This window comes from Ranitomeya variabilis, chromosome 7 (genome assembly GCF_051348905.1).
Source record: "Ranitomeya variabilis isolate aRanVar5 chromosome 7, aRanVar5.hap1, whole genome shotgun sequence".
In the NCBI taxonomy this organism is placed as follows: Eukaryota; Metazoa; Chordata; class Amphibia; order Anura; family Dendrobatidae; genus Ranitomeya; species Ranitomeya variabilis.
Window position 1 is genome coordinate 163,150,469 of NC_135238.1, and position 15,308 is coordinate 163,165,776.

A 15,308-nucleotide genomic window follows, 5' to 3' on the forward strand; every position below is an offset into this window, starting at 1 on the left:
CCGGTGGGGGGCAGACTTTTACATTTTGGTTCAGAATGGTCAGAGATCACGAATAGTGTCTGGGTGCAAGATACTATTTCTCGGGGCCTTACTCTTGAGTTTTGCCATACCCCACGGGATAAATTTATGTTAACGCCCTTACGTTCTAATCCCCTAGAGCAATCTGCTCTAGAAGAAGAAGTTTGGTCTCTCTGTTCCAAAAATGTTCTCACACAGGTTCCAGAGGCTGATAGAGGGAAAGGATTCTATTCTCCCTTGTTTCTTATTCAGAAACCGGATAACTCATATAGGACCATTATAAATCTCAGACATCTTAATAGTTTTTTGGTTAAGCATACCTTTAAGATGGAATCCATCAGCTCGACAATAAAGATACTATTCAAAAACTGCTTCATGGTGGTAGTCGACTTAAAGGATGCCTATTACCACGTACCTATTCATGTGGATTTCCAGCAGTTCTTGAGGGTAGCAGTATTAATGGGAGGAGTTATTCATCACTTTCAGTATAGAGCTCTTCCTTTTGGTATAACATCAGCCCCTAGAGTATTCACAAAAATAGTGGCAGAGGTGATGGCCCACTTACGAGAATCTAATGTCCTTATTGTCCCATACCTTGACGATTTCCTCATAATAGGTAACTCGGTAGAACACTGTTTGTCCCAACTAAATCTAACTAAGGTTACGCTGGAACACCTAGGCTGGATAATTAATTTTGAAAAATCTCGATTACAGCCTCAAAAAATTCAGAAGTTTCTGGGCTTATTGCTAGATTCAACTACACAGCAGTGTTATCTCCCGGAAAACAAACTATCTCAGATTCAGCATCAGGTACTAAAAGCAGTAAATACACCCTCTATGACCCTGCGACAAGCTATGTCCCTGTTGGGGTCCCTCACATCGTGCATACCAGCGGTAAGGTGGGCACACTTTCACACTAGATCCCTCCAAAAAGAGATTTTGGTTAAGGATAGGATATTGAGGGGTGTATTAGAAGAAAAAATAACGCTGGAACCAGCAACTCTCAAATCCCTAAGTTGGTGGCTGGATAGGGATAATTTGTCAGCGGGTGTTCCCTGGATGATAGACGTATCCCGGGTTGTGACTACGGATGCCAGCTCCTCAGGTTGGGGGGCTCACATGGATGACATCGTAGTGCAAGGCCAATGGGAACCATACTCATCGTCCTCTTCCAATCAGAGAGAATTGTTAGCAATCGAATTGTCAGTTAAAAACCTCCTCATGTATCTGCAGGGCCACCACGTCAGGATCCTTTCAGACAACCGAGTAGCAGTCTCCTATATAAATCATCAAGGAGGGACACGCTCCGAGGCTCTGATGCAGATCACAGATCGTCTCCTCCGGATGGCAGAAGAGAATTTACAATCTTTGACTGCTCTGCACATCACAGGAAGAGACAACATAAAAGCGGACTTTCTCAGCCGCAATGTGCTAAAGCAAGGAGAATGGTCTCTAAACGGAGACATCTTCAGACAGATTGTACGCTTGTGGGGTCAACCGGTAGTGGACCTATTTGCCACAAGGGAAAACAAAAAAGTAAAAAACTTTTGTTCCCTAAATCCCAGGGAGAATCCACTGGCAGTGGACGCATTCCTCATAAAATGGGATTTTTCTCTGGCCTACGCCTTCCCGCCACTGAACCTACTACCTCTAGTGGTGAGGAAGGTCAGAGAAGATTGTGCGAGACTCATTCTGATTGCTCCCTTTTGGCCCAGGAGAACCTGGTTTTCATGGCTCAGGAGGATGTCAGTGGGCGATCCCTGGGTACTTCCAGATATCCCAAATTTGCTCTCCCAGGGGCCGATACTCCATCCACAAGTGAAGGGGCTTCATTTGACGGCTTGGAGTTTGAGCGGTCATTATTAGAAAATAAAGGCTTCTCTCCTAAATTAGTCGATACCCTTTTAAGGAGTAGAAAGCCAATAACAACAAGAATCTACTCCAGAACCTGGAGAAAGTTCTTAACTTCCTCAGAATTCAATATTAATGACGGTGTACCAATAACTCAAATATTGGAATTTTTGCAAAGAGGGTTAGAGTTAAAACTCTCCACAAGCACATTAAAAGTACAAATTTCTGCACTTGGGGCTTTGTTCTCATGTAATATTGCGGGAAACTACTGGGTGTCGAGATTTATTAAGGCGGTCGGTAGAATTACACCGCTTTATAGAAACAAAATGGTACCTTGGGATTTAAACCTTGTCCTTTCTTCTTTGACAAAACCCCCTTTTGAGCCGTTGAATGAAGCCTCAGTCAGGATGTTGTCTCTTAAAACAGCTTTCCTAATAGCTATAACATCAGCTCGCAGAATAGGAGACATCCAGGCGCTCTCTAGAAATCCCCCGTATACAGAATTTCTTCAGGATAGAGTCATCCTTAGACCAGACCCAGCCTACTTACCAAAAGTAGTATCACAGTTTCACAGGTCGCAGGAAATAATTTTACCTTCATTTATCCCTAATCCTTCTAACCCTAAAGAAAGGGAGCTCCATACCTTAGATGTCAGGAGATGCCTTCTTCAATATATCTCGGTCACTAATGATTGGAAGAAGGACAATGCGCTATTCCTGTCCTTCCAAGGTCCAAGGAAAGGGGCTAGAGCATCTAAGTACATACTAGCTAAATGGATTAGGGAGGCTATCTCTCTTGCTTACACGACAGGTGGGGGTCCGGCTCCGCAGAATCTGAGGGCACATTCCACCCGAGCCATGGCGTCATCCTGGGCAGAGAGGTCTGGAGTGTCGGTCGACCAGATATGTAAGGCGGCCACATGGTCATCCCCTTCCACCTTTTTCAAACACTATAGATTGGACTTGGGGTTCTCCTCAGATCTCACCTTCGGGTTAAGGGTGCTACAGGCTGTGGTCCCTCCCTAAAAATGTCTTACATCTCTGTAAATCTCTCGTGGTGCTGTCATGGGAGTCCGAATAAAGCATTAAGCTACTTACGGGTAGCGGCATTTTTCGGAGGCCCATGACAGCACCCTTAGTTCCCTCCCTTTTTCACATGGGGTTATTAATAACTAAATAATTTAAAGAAGAGATGTTATCTTCTCACGTGTGTTACTTTATTAAAGTCATTGTGTTTAATTGTATGCAATATTGTGTTTGCTTGTCATTAACTGCGGTTAGTCCTCTCAGGCTCTGTAATCCAACTGATGCATGGGAGAGGTGCCGCCCTTTTGTATCTGTGGGTTTCCTGTTCCTAAAGGGGCGGATCCCCTCTCTCGTGGTGCTGTCATGGGCCTCCGAAAAATGCCGCTACCCGTAAGTAGCTTAATGCTTTCCTTGTATTGCACAGGTGATAATTTAATCACCTGCACAGAATGATTCCAGCACCTTGTGGAATGCTAAGTAATCCTAAAAACATGACCTGTTGGCGGCCCTCGAGGAATGCAAAACCTCTGATTTTAGGGGTTTTGTGTGAAATTGTCAAATTTGCCTTTTTTTTTTCAGTTTTTTTTTTCTCTCTTTTTGTGTTTTCTTCCATTGCACAGAAAGGAAATAAATGTGTGTAGCAAAATGTGTAATTGCAATAGTTTTGTGGGAGACTTTCAGCCATGTATACGAACAAGGAGGTATTGATGAATAGTTGCCCTTGAATATTTCTTGCAGAAAAAAAATCAAATCCAGTTTCTATACTAACTTTGCCAAGTGCATGGGATAAGTTTTAGCAGAAAAGATTAGTTTGAATTTGTCTTTAAAAAAAAAAAAAAGTTAACCATCTCAGGTGAAGATTGAACACTTCAGAAAGAACTTTTCCAAAGGCATCTTTGCGGGATTATGCGTCCGCAGTCTCTTGTTGCCCAGCAAAGACTCAATTTGATTGGCTTTGGAGTTGTCGATCATCTGCTACATTCTTTTGATTTGGCCCTATTTGATTATGATCTCTATCCGAACCGCAAAAAAAATTGAAAGAATAAAAATTTTGAGTCCATAATGGTACAGTTGGGTGAGTTTGGTGAGACAACTTCACTGGACACACAGAGCCCTGACTTCAACTCCATCCAACACCTTTAGGATGGACTAGAATAGAGATTGTGAGCCCGGCCCTTCACCTCCAACATCAATGTCTGACCTCCTAAATGCTCTTTTTAATGGATGGGCAAAAATTCTCACAGACACATAACGAAATCTTCTGGAAAGCCTTGCCAGCCGAGTGGAAGCGGTTATAGCTGTAAAGGAGTGCCAACTAGATGTTAATGCCTATGGATTGAGAGTGAGAGATCATAAAAGCTCCTGCAGGTGTAATGAGTAGGTGTCCCAATACATTTGTCCTTAATGTATCGGTTTAAGATAATCTTTGAGATAGTGCCTCCATGTGGTAAAATGTTTATTTTTGCTGGTTTGCTAAAGGTACCGTCACATTAAGCGACGCTGCAGCGATAGCGACAACGATGGCGATCGCTGCAGCGTCGCTGTTTGATCGCTGGAGAGCTGTCACACAGACCGCTCTCCAGCGACCAACGATGCCGAGGCCCCCGGGTAACCAGGGTAAACATCGGGTTGCTAAGCGCAGGGCCGCGCTTAGTAACCCGATGTTTACCCTGGTTACCAGCGTAAAAGTAAAAAAAACAAACAGTACATACTCACCTGCGCGTCCCCCAGCGTCTGCTTCCTGACACTGACTGAGCTCCGGCCCTAACAGCACAGCGGTGACGTCACCGCTGTGCTTTCACTTTCACTTTAGGGCCGGCGATCAGTCAGAGCAGGAAGCGGACGGCAGGGGACGCGCAGGTGAGCATGTACTGTTTGTTTTTTTACTTTTACGCTGGTAACCAGGGTAAACATCGGGTTACTAAGCGCGGCCCTGCGCTTAGTAACCCGATGTTTACCCTGGTTACCAGTGTAAAACATAGCTGGTATCGTTGCTTTTGGTGTCAAACACAACGATACACGGCGATCGGACGACCAAATAAAGTTCTGGACTTTATTCAGCGACCAGCGACCTCACAGCAGGATCATGATCGCTGCTGCGTGTCAAACTAAACGATATCGCTAGCAAGGACGCTGCAACGTCACGGATCGCTAGCGATATCGTTTAGTGTGACGGTACCTTTAGATGCGTGACAAATCTGTGGGATACTGAAAGTCCTCTCAATGTAAGATTTGTGTGCAGCGTCACACTCCACGAACAGTTATCCAAAACTAATAGTGTGGCATATGCACAGCTATTTGTAATCTAAGTGAGCAGCTGCCGGAGCATGGTGTGGGTTTACACCTCCAATCATGGATGTTTAATTAATGTGATCCTTCTGAATTTCATCTGTTTCTAAATCAAGATGGCTGCGTGTAAATATTCATTAGTGGTCCTTCCTCTCCAGCTGCCTTGGAATGCATAATGTTGCCACTTCCACTACGTGCTGACAGCAGATTGTTTGGTCACATGACCTTACATTTGCTGCTGAGCAAAATTAATGCGAATGTTCAAAGTCTTTCCTGAACAAACCAAATGCTGCTTACAGTCCCCACATTACCTTTACTGGAACTACTTAAAATTGTTAGATCCCTAAACTATTAAAAATGTCTTCTCTAAAGCCAGAGAAAGATATTGTAGTGTCCACCCAAATTGTATAACAAATAGTGTGTAAACTGCTACATTCGTTTCTCCTATATTTCTTGTATATGACGCTAGAACTACAGTAGCAGTTGATGGCTAGTTTGACAATATACCAGTAGATGGCGATAGTGTCTCACTTTCCTTTATTCTGCATCCCCTCTTAGGTGGCCGACTGGCCGTATAAACCCTTTATCATAAAGATAGTATCGGGAACAACAATCATAAAGGCTTTGATTGTTGTTCCCGATACTATCTGATTTATAAGGCGTAAAATTGGGAGAATGGTTTCCAACCACCTGCAAAGAAGTGCAGACCATTTTGATTTAATCATTCTCATGCTTCCAATATACTAAATTTGATCATGCAAGCGTACCTTTCTGGAAGACAATAAGAATTGCTGACATTAGTGTCCTTTCCCACTGAATTATTGATCTCAGTAGAGATCAGCATGGACTAGGCTGCTCAGTTTAGTTGTAGATTTTTTTTTTTTTTTTAACAATAAATTTTTATTAAAGTTTGCAAACAGCAGTAAAGAAAAGCCTCAGTATTAACTTTCTTTTACAATTTGTTAATAGAAAATAATATAGGCGATTGATAAATCAGACAATCCAATAACAACAGTGTAAAGGTCGGGGAAAGGAAGGGGGGGGGGGGGAGGAACCCGAGGGAGGATTACAGTGAGTCCAAGTTCGTTAAATAAGTTAATCGACATCAGGGGAATCGGGAATAGTCAGGCGGAGTGCAGGCGTGGCAAAGGGGGTATGGTTCACATATTCCGCCCAGGGGAGCCATATGTTGTAGAATTTTTTAATCATAAACTGAAATACCTGTTCATCCTATAGATAAAATTCATTTTCTGTGGATTTTCTATCCACTTCTACGCCTCTGTTACAAAATGTATATATTCTGCTTTTCCCTGACCGTAGCGTATTGAAGTGTAATGGTATACTGGTCAGCCACCAAAGAAATTTTTTTTTCTTTAAGGACAATAACAATATATGGATTCAAATGTGTATTGCAGCTTGTAGCAGGCCTTTTAAAGGGGATTTCTTATTGGGACAACCCCCGTCCTTATGTACTATGATGGATGGGAGCCTTCTACATGTAAATGTTAATAGCACATAAAAACCTTTTTTCTGTGTATTTAAAATGATAAATGTTAAAAAAACAAAAAACAGCCCAGCATTGTATTGAAGATATGAAATTTGTAGTGGATTGGATGAAAATGTCAATCCCTTCACTATTTTCCCAAATGCTCCTGACGTCTATATTGTGCTAAGACGTTGGGCAAGTGTTCCTCCTTCCGAGGCTGCTTAGGAGATGACTGATGCACATGAGGGTTAGCTGTCACATGGGCCTCTGGTGGCTAATAGAAATACATTTCTGCTTCCAGGGCGTTCTGCATTTAGGTATCTGGGGTAGGAGGAGAGAGACCTCATGCTGAGGAGGGCATGTGCGCTGCTAGGCAGGCTAACACAGGGTTAACTGGTTGCTCCGCTCTGATACTCGCTATAAAGAGACTGGCACCCTGTTAACCAAGCTGTCGGTGTTAGAGCTCTGACCTTCCACTTGCTATGGCATCCCTTTTGGTTAATACCTGTAACATGGGGAACCTTTTTAGCCTTGTCAGACGTCGTTTTAAAAGAAGACGGAAGAAGCGATCTGAGAGAAAAGGTAAGAGCTCTGCTCGGTGCTGTCACTCCTGCTGCCCCAGGTTTGTGGCTCTGCAGAACTACTGTAGGCTATGGGGCTGATGGCAGATTTACATGTGGATGCTCCGCACTGCTCTCATGTGTTTGCCCCTTTTTCTTTCACTGCTGGGAACTTCATTCAATGTACAGACTCCGGAGTGTGTAAGCGTACACAGAGATGTCTGCAGTCTCTCCCCCCTCATGAGCTTCTCCTTACTGCAGGTTTACGATTATAGTCACAATTGGTGTAGACTGCCGTCCTGTGGCAGCTTCTCATCTGTGCTGCGCGGGGCTTTAATCCCGTCTTCTAAGCTGCAGGGTATGTTATCCCTGCGATGCCTACAGCTCGGATTTACATTACTTCTCCCAATATCAAGAGCCATCTACTAAAAATATTTCTACACGTTAGATGTAATTTTTATTCTTGATTCTTAGCGTCGTCTTTCGTCTAGTGTGTGTGTGTATTGTTTGTTTTATAATCAATATAAATCATGAAGACTTGTCTTATAAGTCTTGGTTAATGGTCAGTAGCCTAAAATCTGCTGTTTTGCTTGTTTGTTTTACGTTGTGCATATTTATTCTGTTGGTCTCATTTATATTTGCGGCTGTTTGATTAATTATGACAACTACATAAAGTAAAGTTTTCCTGCTCTGTCTGATACTTGTCAGCATTGTGAGAAACTATACAAAGTATTATACATGTTGAATAGTAAGAGAGTCGTCTAAGTGGATGAAGAGCTTTATTTCTCTAGCCCCCCCTATAGTCATTGTCCTAAATCCGTTCTGCACAGGGGGCATTGGATCGAGGCTTCACGCCTTAGTCTTATAAATAAAGGCCACATTTTCTAATACATTTCAGTCACAGTAATGAAGTGAAGGTTAATAAAGAAAGAGGAATAATCACAGCTCTCTGTGGACAAGTTAATCTGAAAATTCAAGGCTCCATTAGCATGATGGATTCAGTGTGATGGACCAGCGGTTCATTGCTACTTGCAGGATTATGAGCGATCAGTCTGGCAAATAGCCTTGCCTGAGATCCGGAGTCACTGGTGACTGTATCAAGCAATGTGCTCTCCCACAGAATGGTCCTATTAGTGCAGTAAGATTTATGCACTTGTTCTACTCATTACGGCCTTGAAATATCTGTTATAAGAACGTTGATTCTGTATTGAGACTCTAAATATGTTATTACTGCAAATAAATTGCTGTCTGGCACTAAGATACGCGGTACCTCTTCAGTGTGGGGACAGGTGCATGTGGCTATGTTACTGCTAGTTTATTTTCTCCAGAAACATATTGGGTCTTCTATAAAGATATGTGCTCTGTATTGCATTTCTCATTGATTTTATATGGAAGTCTAAAGAGTCTGTTACATATGATTTTGACAGGAAAAGCTGCCTGCTCCTTCAGATTCTTCATGTATGGAGAGTGTTCCTTAGAGCCATTGCCAGAATGGCTATCCGGGAACCTCACTCGGCGCTCTATCTGGTGCATTAGCTCATAGGCCGGTTTAACATGTCTGACATTCATGGCCTATGTATGGACTGCAACATCTGGACCGGCTGCGGACATTCTGACCCGAACTCTGCAGCCTTGTTGGTATATATAAGGTTGTTGAGCTTGGGTTGGTAGACCTGGAGTTTGTACTCGCACCGTGAATGTTGATTGCATGAAAACTGCCTAGCGCTGAGATTGCTACGTCTGTGGGGCTCCCCTTTGATTGTAATGGAAGAGTTGAGGTATGAAGACTCCCGTGACCTATTACTTGAGATCTGAGTGAACATGTAACATTTTATTGGACTTGTTTTGAAGTGATCTAATTCAGTTGTTGCACTCCTTACCGTGTTGCTGTATCGGGATACAGTCAGGCACTTCTGGATCAGTCGTAGATGAAGTCCAACTGTACTTAGACGCTTGTTTCTTGCCGTATGTGCTGAGCCAAGGAAAGTATAGCTGTAATGTATATTAATGTAGCAAATTAGTGCAGCAGTTATATATTTTTCCTACCATCATATGCATGAATGACTTAGATCCATCTTCCTCAATAACTTTTTAACCCCCTTAAGTTTTGTCAAGAAATAATTTCAAGCTTTCTTCACTTTTGGCTCACACATACAGAAATCTCTTAAAACATACCGGCCGTGTAAGCTCCATCCTATGCGAATGTTTGATGTTGTTTATTCCATCGTATACAAGCCCAAAGGGTACAATAAGGATACTTGTCAGAGCCAAAGTGGTTGGTAAATCTGTTTGACCTATAAAACCTAGAGTGATTACTGCTTTCCTTTATGACATATGGTTGTTGTGGGCAAAGGCTATACAATTCTTCTGCACTAGTCTTAATTATGTGCCACTGTTCTCCAAGTGAGGTGGGATTTGTGGCTGCCCTATGGAAAAATGTACAAAAATTCCTCTAGAAGCGAGACACCTGTCTCTAGTGGCAGCTGCAGTTAGCCGCCCTGTACGTCAGTCGTCTCTTCTGATATGAGTATTTTAGTAGATAGTAATATGGAAATAACAATCCTGGAGCACGCTTCTGTGGATTTAAGCACTGTGCCTTTCCTTTATGTCTGGTCATTTATTCAGAAATATTCAAACTCCTTGTCAGACAGTGTCAACATTATATCAGCCCTCCGAATGGTAACATCCAATTGTCCATTTATTTATACATTTCTAGTAGAATAACCCGTACGTCACAACCCAGAGATTGAAGACATTCTCCAGAATTATAATATTTGATAAATCAAACAAGTCAGGAGAGCTGATGTCTTCTCTTTAATGAGCTTTCGTACATGAATTTAGACATCAGCAAAACTGGAGAGGACCGTCTACAGACCGCACTGTGCTGGAGTCTTTGCTCCTCATCAGTTGAATATAAGTCACACAGTAACATAGGATAAATTTCAAAAATAACTCACATTCCTATTCATATATCTATATATGTGAAGAGAGAAATTTCATATGCGTCACCCCCGTGCACTGTGTAACAATTCACTGTGGAAACCACAGCAGTAACCAAACTAAAACCAAAGCAATTCAGTAGGGGTCAAAAAGAGCCAAATGAGATATCAAGACGTGGACGTATAGAAATAAACTTTTATTAATATTGTGTGTGACGGTGGTTACAAAGTATATTAAAATTACATAAATCCACAAATATAAAACCGTATATAAACATTGATGATTAAAAACAAAAAATGCGCTGCACCAGGAAGATCAGGATGAAAGAGTGAAATATCACTCCTAACTACAGCCCCACTGTAATAACAGGATGTCTTAGATTATGCTGGCACCATGTAATTAAAAGTATCTCTGCCAAGTCCAACTCAAAGAGAACAACAATAATACAAAAAATATAAAAATATAAAAGTGCCCCAATGCCAAGTCAAATTTTAAAGTGGCATTGCTAAGTTCAACTCAATAACATAATTAAAAGTGCATAAGTGCCAAATCAAACCACTCTTCCCTGGGAGAAGCGCAGGTCCAGGATTCAGCCCCCGCAGGTATAAATTAACATATAATTGCTGACACCACTGTTTTATAATTTGCTATCTCCAACATCGTATTAGGCACTTTTGTTGGTATATTTTTGTGCTATTCACATTTTCTGCACTGTCACTTTATGCAGTGATTTGTATCAACTTATAATCCTGAGTGGTTTGATTTGGCACTTATGCACTTTTAATTATGTTATTGAGTTGAACTTAGCAATGCCACTTTAAAATTTGACTTGGCATTGGGGCACTTTTATATTTTTATATTTTTTGTATTATTGTTGTTCTCTTTGAGTTGGACTTGGCAGAGATACTTTTAATTACATGGTGCCAGCATAATCTAAGACATCCTGTTATTACAGTGGGGCTGTAGTTAGGAGTGATATTTCACTCTTTCATCCTGATCTTCCTGGTGCAGCGCATTTTTTGTTTTTAATCATCAATGTTTATATACGGTTTTATATTTGTGGATTTATGTAATTTTAATATACTTTGTAACCACCGTCACACACAATATTAATAAAAGTTTATTTCTATACGTCCACGTCTTGATATCTCATTTGGCTCTTTTTGACCCCTACTGAATTGCTTTGGTTTTAGCTCCTCATCAGTGCAGTTGCTTATGATGCAGCGCTTGGAAGGTACTAAAAGTACAGATGTGTATCCCGGAGTTACGGATATCGCCAGTTATGACTTTTATGGTAGATAGCACTCCAGATACAAGTTTTCTTCTTCCTTTAGGATGGGTATGTTACATACATCTTTTTTAAGCTGTATATCGGCCTTTCCACACAGCCTTTAGGAGCAGTAATGGACTTGTTAAATGTTGCAAAATGCTGCAAGTTTTGTAAGCTGTAAGAAAAGTGCCGAAAGTAAAGGAAAAAAGTTTGTGAGGTAGTTGTGCTGAGCTGTGTGTTCAGTGTTGGGATTGATTGTCCAATTTCTGCTTCAGTCTAAAATAATATATATATTATTAGACGAGGCATGAGCCGAGCCTCTTCCTCACATCATTGCTAATTCTTTTTCTGAAAACTCAAATTCTTTTTGGGAATCAACCTTTTTATTTAAGTTTAGATAACCCCTAAAGGGTAAAGATAGGAAAGTAACAACTTTCTAAATGTACTACTAACCTTTGCCATTATGCACCATGTTGGTGTTTGTAAAATCTGCATTACTACAGGGGAGACCCTTATACTTGTATTTATGATGAATAGTCACTCTCAGTAAAAAATGGTTTAAAGGACCTGTTTGCTGTCTTGTCAGAAGCTATCAGGTTGGGCAATATTTCCCTGTTAACCCATCTCCAGTTCTGTCCCCAGTCAGGGAGTGAAATAGAAATAATGTGGTAGATAGAAAGACACTTGGGGACTGTGGCACAAATTAGAACTGTCACCGGCATTTACTGCAGCCGTGAAGAACGAGGCCGGAGCACACACCACATGTCCTTGGCTATCTTCGGAAATGAGTTTTAATATTAGAACCCCTTGGTAAATCATCACCCAATTTACTTGTGGTGTTTTATTTTGCAATCCCACCCATTTCAAGATGAAATTCTATCCTAATTTAGTTGATACAATTGTTTTCCATGTAAAAATATATTTCCCATCCTTAATTTTACCTTTTTTTTTCTCCTTGTTTTCTTTACCATCTTTATATTTTTTCCCTCCCTTTTAATCTTTTTCCTTTTCCTCACATTTCCCATGAAAGCTTTGCATATATTTCTACTGAACTTTATAGATTCACCTTTTGGTAGCATGCATGCATTTACATCTAGATACTGCACTGCACGTTGAACCTTACAGATGTAGGCTGTATTTCACCAGATTTTTTTTCCCTTTTTTTGTTGGGCTTAATCCTTTTATACCTGCCTAAATACATTGTGCTAATTTATTTTAAACAGGAAATCTAAAATGAAGCACTAGGCTAACCATATAACACACTGAACATCGGATTTATAGAAGTCTGTGTCATGTAAGTTGCAGCTGTCACTAGGAGTGCAGGACCTTACTGCATACAGTGCTCCCAATGGCCATACAGTATGTGCTAAGCTCCCTTACGCCATCTAGTGGCAGCTGCAGGTGACCGGAACATGTATCTCAATGTTTTACGGTTTCTCACTGTATCATTTGTCTCCTTTTGAACATTGGAATGTGTGTGTCGGTCTGTCTTTCTTGGGTCAGGCCCCTTTCACATATCAGTTTTTTGCTTTCAGTCACAATCCGTTGGTTCAACAGATCTGTTGCAAATTGTGAAAAACTGATGCGACGGATCCATGTTTTCGACGGATCCGACTAGGGGAGTGTGTGTGTGTGGGGGGGCTGGCTAAGTAAACAAAAATTTTCGACAGATCCGGTGAACTACAGATGAAATGTGAGGCCATCCGTCGCTAATACAAGTCTATGAAGAAAAAAAACGGATCTGGCTGCATTAGTCTCCGGATCTGTTTTTTTTTTCAAAATTCGATGGATTGCGACTGATGGCAAAAAACTGATGTGTGAAAGGGGCCTTGCATGGTTGGATACATCTCTAGTTTGCTCCTTTACGAATGCTGTATCCCAGGCTCTAAAGCACAGGTGCACAACTTTCAACCCGCAATGCTATTTTTGTGGTCTTCGCACCTGGTTGCAGGTATGTCTGTCTGGTTGCTGTTCACACGTATTTATCATGTGTCAGATGAGTGGTATTACAAAGACTGCTAAATCCTAATCATGCACTGTATGGCCATCACTGGGTTCCTCTATACAGTTGTGGCCAAAAGTATTGACACCCCTGCAATTCTGTCAGATAATACTCAGTTTCTTCCTGAAAATGATTGCAAACACAAATTCTTTGGTATTATCTTCATTTAATTTGTCTTAAATGAAAAAACACAAAAGAGAATGAAGCAAAAAGCAAAACATTGATCATTTCACACAAAACTCCAAAAATGGGCCAGACAAAAGTATTGGCACCCTCAGCCTAATACTTGGTTGCACAACCTTTAGGCAAAATAACTGCGACCAACCGTTTCCGGTAACAATCAATGAGTTTCTTACAATGCTCTGCTGGAATTTTAGACCATTCTTCTTTGGCAAACTGCTCCAGGTCCCTGATATTTGAAGGGTGCCTTCTCCAAACTGCCATTTTTAGATCTCTCCACAGGTGTTCTATGGGATTCAGGTCTGGACTCATTGCTGGCCACCTTAGAAGTCTCCAGTGCTTTCTCTCAAACCATTTTCTAGTGCTTTTTGAAGTGTGTTTTGGGTCATTGTCCTGCTGGAAGAGACCTCTGAGGGAGACCCAGCTTCCTCACACTGGGCCCTACATTATGCTGCAGAATTTGTTGGTACTCTTCAGACTTCATAATGCCATGCACACGGTCAAGCAGTCCAGTGCCAGAGGCAGCAAAGCAACCCCAAAACATCAGGGAACCTCCGCCATGTTTGACTGTAGGGACCGTGTTCTTTTCTTTGAATGCCTCTTTTTTTTCTCCTGTAAACTGTTGATGCCTTTGCCCAAAAAGCTCTACTTTTGTCTCATCTGACCAGAGAACATTCTTCCAAAACGTTTTAGGCTTTTTCAGGTAAGTTTTGGCAAACTCCAGCCTGGCTTTTTTTATGTCTCGGGGTAAGAAGTGGGGTCTTCCTGGGTCTCCTACCAATACAGTCCCTTTTCATTCAGATGCCGACGGATAGTACGGGTTGACACTTGTACCCTCGGACTGCAGGGCAGCTTGAACTTGTTTGGATGTTAGTCGAGGTTCTTTATCCAACATCCGCACAATCTTGCGTTGAAATCGCTTGTCAATTTTTCTTTTCCGTCCACATCTAGGGAGGTTAGCCACAGTGCCATGGGCTTTAAACTTCTTGGTGACACTGCGCACGGTAGACACAGGAACATTCAGGTCTTTGGAGATGGACTTGTAGCCTTGAGATTGCTCATGCTTCCTCACAATTTGGTTTCTCAAGTCCTCAGACAGTTCTTTGGTCTTCTTTCTTTTCTCCATGGTCAATGTGGTACACACAAGGACACAGGACAGAGGTTGAGTCAACTTTAATCCATGTCAACTGTCTGCAAGTGTGATTGTTATTGCCAACACCTGTTAGGTGCCACAGGTAAGTTAAGGTGCTATTAATTACACAAATTAGAGAAGCATCACATGATTTTTCGAACAGTGCCAATACTTTTGTCCACCCCCTTTTTTATGTTTGGTGTGGAATTATATCCAATTTGGCTTTAGGACAATTCTTTTTGTGTTTTTTCATTTAAGACAAATTAAATGAAGATAATACCAAAGAATTTGTTTGCAATCATTTTCAGGAAGAAACTGAGTATTATCTGACAATTGCAGGTGTGTCAATACTTTTGGCCACAACTGTATATGTGCTGGATTAGGGCTCTCCTGACCTCTTAATGGCACTGCAGTAAGTTATAGATAAAGAAGAGATTTGATATTGTGTGTGTGGTCTGCATTGTAGTCTTTAACCCCTTTACCCCCAAGGGTGGTTTGCACGTTATGGACCGGGCCAATTTTTACAATTCTGACCACTGTCCCTTTGTGAGGTTA

General features: G+C 41.5%; 1 protein-coding gene across 3 annotated transcripts in view; it reads left to right on the forward strand.

Moving 5' to 3' along the window:
* The window catches only part of ADARB1 (adenosine deaminase RNA specific B1), a 159,949-nt gene that overhangs the window by 84,862 nt on the left and 59,779 nt on the right, over positions 1-15,308 (forward strand). The window contains exon 1 of one of the 3 annotated variants that reach the window (XM_077272160.1): positions 7,059-7,251. The exons of the other annotated variants lie outside the window; for them this stretch is intronic. Coding sequence (XP_077128275.1) covers positions 7,152-7,251 — 100 coding nt within the window. The 5' untranslated portion in view covers positions 7,059-7,151. Of the gene's footprint in view, positions 1-7,058; positions 7,252-15,308 lie in introns of those variants that run through there. 3 annotated transcript variants of the gene reach the window in all.